Raw genomic sequence first — 8,755 nt, 5'->3', positions numbered from 1 at the left:
AAATGTGAAAAATTGATATTGAGGCAGAAAATTCAGGCACGGACTGATAGAAAGGAAAATATTGGCCAGGCAGCTCGTACTAAAGTTTGCTTGGGTTGTTTGTGAGTAGAGAAATGCTTGACTCTTTGTGGTCTAGAAGTTCAGTTGCAGTGCTCATGTGCTCGTCAGATAGCAAATCTGGTCTGTTCTGTGTTGTTGTTGAATAGTGAGTGATTCCTATCTCAAGAACATATTGGGAAATACAGCTTCACTTTTTTATGAGTAGATAACTGAAACTGCTGCTTTTTTGTGAGATAATGTCACATTGCTATATTGAATGTCCTATAACAATTAAATGCCATTAGAGGGGTGAAAAAGAGTGGTAGGTAAAGGATATGGTCAAGTCTAAAGGCTTTCATCTATTGTTTACTTTTTGCCACAAAAAAGTAGATCTTTAGATCTTGCTAAAGTTTTCTTAATTTCAGTGAAGGAGTCCTGTTGAAGGAAAACCCTCTGTGCTGTGGACTTCTCTCCTATTCAGGAGAAAAAATACTTTTTGATAAGAAGCAGGAATAAAAAATATATATGCAAAGTTTAAAAAAATATTCTTCCATTTGAAGCTAAGGATTTTACTTCTCCATGTTTATTTCCATTTACAAGCTAAATTAATACAATTCAAATATCCTTCACTTCAAAATTCAAAATTATTCAAAATTTCAAAAATTAATGGCTGGTTAGTATTTGCAATTTCTTTGTAAAGATGAGTAATGTAGCTATTTAGCAGCTGTCTAGAACAGGGAATATGAAATTACAATATGCTTCATAATCAGTAATCTTGATCTTATTACAAATGATTGACTTAAAACTTTACAAAGCAGTTGTAAAAAATGTTAGGCATAATTGAAATAAATAAAACTTCAAAAGCAAACACTTGATGCCATGTAATTTTTCACAGTGAGTTTACACACATTCACAAAACTAAAGCCCTTGCAAACACTAATTTTATTGGTTTCCTATGGCAAAATCCATTATTCTATAAAAAAAAGAAAAATATAACTCTTTTATTTGCAAGGTGAAGTTCTTCTGATATGAGACACTACTACCATAATGTACTACTACCATAATTTTCTTACACATAAAAATAACAGGAAGGATGTCTCCTTCCTCCTCACCTGAGCCTGATCCAATTCTTCCACAATTTAATAGACATCTTGGAAGCTTAACTTCTTTGAATCAAAATTTTTGAGGATACTCAAAGTACATACATATAATACATAAAATTGCCACAGAAGCATGCAATGTGTTTGCCATCAGATACAGCATGCAGTCTGCAGTGATGTTTGCCATATAACACAGTTCTCATACTCCATGTTTGACTTGTACAAACCTACTACCCCAAGATAATGCAGTAAATGAGCTTGACTGTGTGAACAACACTTATTAATTTCAAACCTAAATATAGTAATGAATAAAAAATAGCTTTGGATTTTCCATCAACCCAGAAGAGTTTTGTGTCATTAGCACACTTTAAAACCATTTTTAGCCATATAAAGAATTTAACTTCTTAAAACTTTAGATTGTATAAGGATTTTTGAACATGTAACATTTTTTTTTCTGAAAAAAATCTTAGTTTCATTAGTTTTAATCTTTCAAAGTCTCTCCTTTCCACATGCTGTTCTTTTCTGTTTTCTGCACACAGACTTTCTAGAAATCAGAAATAATTTTAATGGAAAGTAACAACCCTGTACTCCTCACATTTTTAGCTTTTAGCCACCTCGCCGAGGTTCTCAGCAACAATGAAATAGTGCTCATTCAATGATGTGAATATTAATTTGTTAGCTGAACGAGGTTGTTTATGCCAATTCTTGTAAAACACACATGAAAAAACCCCAAAACCTTTTATTTCTCTACAGCTTTCCCTGGACTGCTCAGTAAATAAAACTGAGAGAATGAGGAAAAAGGACTGCTGAAGAAATGACAGAGATTATTCCCTGAGTTCCTTGTTAGAGGTTTTCTGTGCCTGCCAAAGGATCTTCATGTTTGGCTACAACCAGACTTCTTTTCTTCTCTTCCTCTGTTACAGTCTGACTGATCTGCTCAAACAGCTTTGACATCTTCGCAAACTTCAGGTGGTTCTGAAACCTTCGTGCAGCAAAAGCATAAAGCAGAGGGTTAATACAGCTACTGATGAATACAAGTGCGCCAGAGATGTACACTCCTTTGTCTACAATTTCTTCCAGTGCCAAAGACATCTCCTCATTGGAGAGTTCTATTTCAATAGAAATGATATCCAGGATGTTAAAGATGTGGTGAGGGAACCAGCACAGAATGAAAGCCACCACGACGCTGGCAATGAGACGTTCTGATCGCTGCTTGGATTGGTAAGTCATTCTGCTTATTCTTCTTGCAACACACACATAACAAGTGCAAATAATTAAGAAAGGGATTACAAAACCTGCAAGGGTCTCCAGCAGAAGATAGGACACTTTCTGTCTATTAGAAGAGTAGTTGCGACATGTGCATAGAAGTCGACCGTCTGTTTCTTCTGTCTCTTGAAATGGAATGACAGAAATGCCAAAGGCAATAGACAGGAACCAAATGAGGAACACAATCAAAGAAATTTTGTCTTTTCTTCTGTATGTTTGAATTGTGAAAGGGTAAAACACAGCCAGTAGCCGCTCCAAGCTGAGTGCTGTAATCAGAAATATACTGGCATACATGCTGCAGTAAATAATGAAAACCAGCACTTTGCAGAAGATGACTCCAAAAACCCATGAGTCAGCAAAAGAGTAAATCCAGATTGGTAAAGTGATCAGTACAAGGACATCAGCAATGGCCAGGTTCAAGATCAGCAGGACTGAGAGAGATACTTTCTTCATTTTTGTACAAACAGTCCAGATGACGATGCAGTTCCCAGGGGTGCCAATTAGAAATGACAAGCCCAGTATTATGCAGACTACTGACCTCACAATATTCCATGTTGAGTGGCCACTGCTTTCCTCAGCTTGACTCATTCTGGAAATTCTTCCGTTCTTGGTTGCTTTGTGCTCCGCTTTTATTCTGCAGGTGTTGGTGAACTACTTGAAAGTTCTCCTCTGATGTTCTGAAGGCTAATGCAGACTATGAGCTCACAGCCTCATGCTCCCTCTTACAGACATCTGACCACATATAGCAGTTCCTGTTGTTTAGGAGGATGGGTGTTTTTGCATACAAAGCAAAAGTAAAAATACAACGCAGGACCTGACTTTGCTGTTAGTTATACATCCATTGTGCTTCAGCAAATTTTATAGCATGTTGGTGGTCTTTCTAAAGTGTCCCTATTTAAAGAAATGTGCTACTGTTTTGATGTTACTGATCCAATTAATGGCTGTGAGGAGAAAAAACCCCTTTTATGCTATTCTATTCTTGCTCCTATGAACAACTCAGCACTTTATTTTATAAAAATAAAAAGCAAAGAGGGGTGTCAGGTAAACGACAAATGTGCATCATATGTTTGACATTAATTTTAAAGCACAAAAAATCGTGCTTACTACCTTCATGCCAACTTTTTTTTTAATTCAGCACAAAACAGTAAATCATATTTTAGAAATACCCTGGCATAAAGGAAATCAACTGTTTGTACTGTACTGGTACAACAAAGTGGATAGGAGCTGTATTTCTAATTCTCTGGGAAATTGCAGTTCTTTACCAAACAATAACCACCAGAGTATTCAGTCTGGATGTAGAATTGTAGAAGGAAATGCTCCATGTCAAAGAGAAAAGATATGACTACATTATTGTCCTGCTGTGCCAGCAATGGGCTATGACTTTTATGATTTTTCCTAGGAAACTTGGTAGTCAGTGTAGTACTCAAATCCTAAATGAATCATAAGTTCTTCAGAGGCTGGCCAAGACCATGAAGCTATTTTGTTATGCTGATTTCAAAACATCTTTTGAAGTTCATTTCTCAAATGTCAAAGGAGGAACTAGAACAGCAGAGCCAACTGAAATATTCAAGAAGTGGAACTGGAAGGGTATTTACCATTAAAAAAAGTTCACAGTAACAAAGGAGTTATTTATAGCTTTCTTAAATTCAAGAATGTGATACAGATCATTTCCCTAATTTTACAAACCCGGCAAATGTAGTGCATAGTGTTAAGCCAAAAAGTATTTTTTACCATGGAAAAAGGATTGTAACATCAGCACCCCCAAAGCAGCTTAGCTGGTTTTGCTCTTGTAAGAGTATAATGAGATCAAAACCAAATCCAGAATAACCCCACTGAAGTCAAGTATAATATCTTCAAAATACTATTTGTGTAATACAGATTTTAATTGGGATTTAATCTGATACATGATTCCAGTTCCTTTCATTTTCAATTGCATTTAATAAATATTGGGTAGGGGAAAAAATGAAACAAGTTGTTTGTATTCTGAAAGGAATTTCTGAAAACCACTTGTGAAAATTAACTAATGGGTGGAAGTGCTGGGCAGTATCTCTTCTTCCACTGAAATCACCTTTACACACATTATTTCTCCAGAAGTATGTTCATTGACTATTTTTAGTTTATTGCCAGTGGCATATCTAGATTGAACAAAGTTGCAGATTTTTATTGGAAAAAGACAATCAAGGAGAGATGTCCACTAGCCTCTTGTCAGCCAGTGCTGCAGGGACTGGCAGGTTTTTTAAGTAAAGTCAATCTAGATCATAATTGTTGTGTCACACACTGATTATCAAGACTTTGACCTGAATTGCAGAGAGCTCAGGTGACTAAAAGCCTACATAACCAAAGACTCTAGATAGTAAAGAAAGCTACACTGATTACTAGAAACTCTGCTTGACTGAAAGCTGGGATAATTGCAAAAAGTCCTGTGGAGCAGTAAGATACACAAACTGCTAGAAATTGTAGATAACAATAAGGTATGCTGATAAGTAAATTTTAATGTCAAAATAAGTGAGCTAAGTGTAGCTACAATCTTGTGGCCATTTTTCCAAGCTTCCAAAAAGTCCATGCTACTGCTGTGAAAGAATTTAAATAGAATTTGCTTTGCCTTAAATATCAGGTGTATGTTGCTCTCATCCTTCAAATTGTCTGTTTTACTCTGAAGGAATGCATGAGCTTCCCTCTGGTGGATGTTCTGTAATTCACACTACCACTGAGCATTTTCAAACAGCCGTGTTTGCATCCCTAAATGTAACTTGTAATTGATCTTTCTACCTCTTGCATATTTATTCTGAGAAACAGAGTTTCACTTCAAAATGCTGAGAGACTTTGGGCTAAGAGTCTCTGCTTAAAGTTTATCCATCCTTCCATGCCGTAAGAGCCTCCCTTGTAAGGATTTACAGAGCAGCTAATACATGGCAAATGGCAAATCTAGAACTTGTATTTAGAACTCTACCAAGAAGACTTTTAAAGTCAGAAGGATCCTCTGGATGTTTGTCTAGTAAGTGGTTGTAGAATAATGATTGTCAAGTATCATGTATCTACTGAGATGCTGCAAATTGATGTTATAACCTCATTTATTGTTAATGTGAAAGAAAAGAAGTAATTAGCCTGAATCCCTCAGTTCTTCAGCCACTGCATCGAGGTGTATTTGCAGGATTTGTGCAAATGTTTTATAACAAACTCAAGTCCATGTTCTACTGAGGGCAGTGTGAAAGTGCTGCCTTTGCCTTGATCAGTGAACTATAGGCTACTTCACAGCTGATCTAATGACTGCTTTTTTGATTACAGGAGGGGCTTCTATGTAAGTGGGATTTCCTGGGGATGTGCAGTAGCTAATAATCTCTCTGCTCTGCAATTACTGCAAAGGGAAGTGCAGTGTAGGAAAAGACACACATCAGACATTTCTACAGTCTTGCAGTGTTTGGCAGCAGCCCGTGGGGCAGCAAGCACAAATAAGAACACTCCCAGGGCTGCTTTACAGAGAGTAAATAACTTAAGGAAGAACTTGGGATCAGTTCCAGAATGTAATAAAAGGTGTGTACTTTGCACTATAAAGTTTGAAATATTCTGTGCTGTGTGCATTGCTGTTAATCAGTATCCTAACATTATTAAAAATTTGTATGAGAAAAGATATTCCTGCTTGTTATGTTCATTTTTTTGGCTGGCTAGAGATATGGCTGAGAGAAAAGATTTCCTCCTTGCTATGTTCAGGGAAAGCTGCTTTAGGATTTGTGACAGGGATGTGCTTCCAAGGCACCTGTTGTGTGTGCATCAGACAGGCTTACCTATTGGCATCTTTCCTGCCCCAACAGACTGATCACTGACAATCAGAACATGTCTCCATGGTGAAAACCACAGATAAATATTTTCCTTGTACAGAAATACCAGGTGCATTAGATTAGAGGTGTTAGAGTTTATCAAGACAGTGGAGAACTGTATTCATGATTCTGACTACAAGCAGGAATATGAATAACAATTATTTAGAGATTATGGAAAAACTTACAGACACCTTTTCTTGACATTATGAATGTATACAGTTTTAGTGTCCTGTTAAAATACAAGCTTTTGAACAGTAAATTTATAGATTTGTTACAATTTAAGGCAAGACTGGCCTATTCTGAATCAGCTACTACTAAGTAGCTACTTGTACACAAACTGTTGCTGTCCAAAATCCTTAATGATATAAACGTATCTGGTACCATGGTTGCTACTGAGTAAAACAAATATGCAGTTTATATGCTCTTCCTTTTGAGTAATAACTTACAGTTGACAAATACTGCTTGGATGATTTGCTGCCAAACAGGATTTGATTTTTTAAAATTGTTTAGCCAAACCTACTGGCATTTCTACCTTGTTTACTGAGATTGCACATAAATATTATTTTGCTATATGATCAATGTATCTTTTTGTTATTCAGCAGTGATAAAAGAAAGTGCTTAGCAGAGCATGTCTTAGTGAAGGAGCTGTGATTAAAAACCCACGAGCAGATACTCTGCAGTGCCTGAGCAGCAGCACCAGCTGTTCTGCCCACATGGAAGGGGCTGTCCGTGCACTTCTGTGTTTGCAACACAGGGCGGCACTGGGAAACCATCCCTTGGGTTTGGCTGAGCCCGCAGGCCCGGAGGTGTTGCTTTTCTCTGCCCTGCGTGCGCAGCGTTCAAGGCCATGGCTCTGCACAGAATTGCTTCTTTCGCATTAGAAAGTTAGGTGATTGTGACTGGAACTTCAATAAACTTATGGGGGGAAAATCACAATGTCTTTTTTTTGTCTTGTACATCACATTATTTTCTAAATATTCATATTTCTAGCTCTCTCAGTTCTGTTTTGATACATGCCCATTTCCAGTGCTACATTCTGTTTTAACTGATCTGGTAAGGACATCTCCCTCTGCAAGAAAAAATAACATTAATTTTAATAAATAAATTTCATTTTCTATGCCTCTGAAGGAACAAAGTTTGGAAAGTTTGGTAATTACATTAACATTTGGTCCTTCAGTGTATCTTCCATTTTTGTGTTTTCTTTGAAAAGCGGATCAAGTAATGATGTTCTGGGTTGTGAAACAACCCTGTCCAGCAGATTTGAGCACCTTTGAAGACTTATTTAATTCCTTTATTGCACATGACTTAACCTCGGTCGCAGTGTGACATGAAGTCTTGATTTTGTGGCCTTGTGTCAGGAGGCTGGTTAATTGTGCTGCAATTAGCAGCCTGTACTGATTTTATAGGGAATACAAAGATCTTTCTTCTGCTCAGTAGCAGCCACCACGTGTGTGTTGGGAATGCCTGTGTGCTCAGTCACTCAGTAATTAGCATACCTGACATTCTGTTCTGCATAGCCAGAGAAACCAGCGCCCTGTGCCACGCTGCCCTTCAGAACGGTCTTGTCCAAGCATTCTTAATCTGAAACAACAAGTAGTCAGGATTCATTCTGAGATGCTGCACAGAGCCACACTAACGGATAAACAGTAAACACACACATAATATACTGTATGGAAAAAGTGCAAGATATGCAAACTTCAGGTACAGGTTATGTTTTATCATTCTGTAATCTGAGCTGTTATTTCTATAGAATTTCTATATAATATTAGAAATGACTGTGAATAATGATAACTTCTCCATTAAATGAAGTGTTTTCACTGGCAGAAAATGGTAGCATCATTTTTTTTAGTTAAAACAAGTATTTATTTATGCAATTTAATGGAATGTAAAGCTAATAGACTCTAAAATAAGCTGATGTCTTATTTTTCCTATATTTGACTCTTGAGCCTAAAAATATGATGTGGTTTTAGGCAGACTTATTTTTTATATTCTATTGTTGAGTCAGATCAAAAAGTACTTTTAGCCCAGTATCTTGTCTCTGATAGCAGCCACAAGCAGGTGTTTAGAGAAGATTGAAAGAACAAGCCATGTGTGCCTATACTTGTCCTACACATTCTCTGGCATTCAGTCAATCACAGCTGAGGAGTTTCTTGGATCAGGGATGGTTTCTGTGTGTTTAATAAAGCTTTGTGGACATTTATTCAGCAGACTTCCTAAGCCTATCTTTGAACTCCAGTGAACTTGTAGCACTGCAGCTTTGATCTGTGCTGTGTGAAGAACCACCTCCTTTTGTTTCTTTGCTGTTCTGTTGGCTCCAGCTGGCTGCCCACAGCTCATCTGCTGGAAAAACAGTAAACACCACACCTGTGTTCATGCTTTCCACCGTCCTCCCTTGTTAAAGCCTACATCTGACAGTCATTGCTTAGCTGCAGACTGAAAAATTCTTACATGCATGACTATACCTACACACCTTCCTATACCCCGCAAAGAAATCCTCCCGTGCTTTTCGTCATCCCTTCATTCTTCTCATTGTCT

At 37.3% G+C, this 8,755-nt stretch overlaps 1 protein-coding gene across 1 annotated transcript; it reads right to left on the bottom strand.

Moving 5' to 3' along the window:
* Positions 1-626: 626 nt before the first annotated feature.
* LOC120508044 (leukotriene B4 receptor 1-like) lies at positions 627-7,774 on the bottom strand. The gene is made up of 2 exons (XM_039721315.1): positions 7,717-7,774; positions 627-3,157 (listed from the first exon to the last, which is right to left on the bottom strand). Exon 2 carries the CDS (start codon positions 2,991-2,993, stop codon positions 1,983-1,985), a length of 1,011 nt encoding a protein of 336 aa, XP_039577249.1. The 5' UTR covers positions 2,994-3,157; positions 7,717-7,774; the 3' UTR covers positions 627-1,982.
* Positions 7,775-8,755: the final 981 nt, after the last annotated feature.

Source organism: Passer montanus, unplaced genomic scaffold (genome assembly GCF_014805655.1).
Source record: "Passer montanus isolate IOZ18808 unplaced genomic scaffold, ASM1480565v1 scaffold45, whole genome shotgun sequence".
Lineage (NCBI taxonomy): Eukaryota > Metazoa > Chordata > Aves > Passeriformes > Passeridae > Passer > Passer montanus.
The sequence above is the reverse complement of the archived record's forward strand: the minus strand, read 5'-3'. Positions and strand labels throughout refer to the sequence as shown.

Bases quoted from the DNA above. Each gene is read 5' to 3' on its own strand.
- LOC120508044 (XM_039721315.1), bottom strand. From the start codon at position 2,993: ATGAGTCAAGCTGAGGAAAGCAGTGGCCACTCAACATGGAATATTGTG.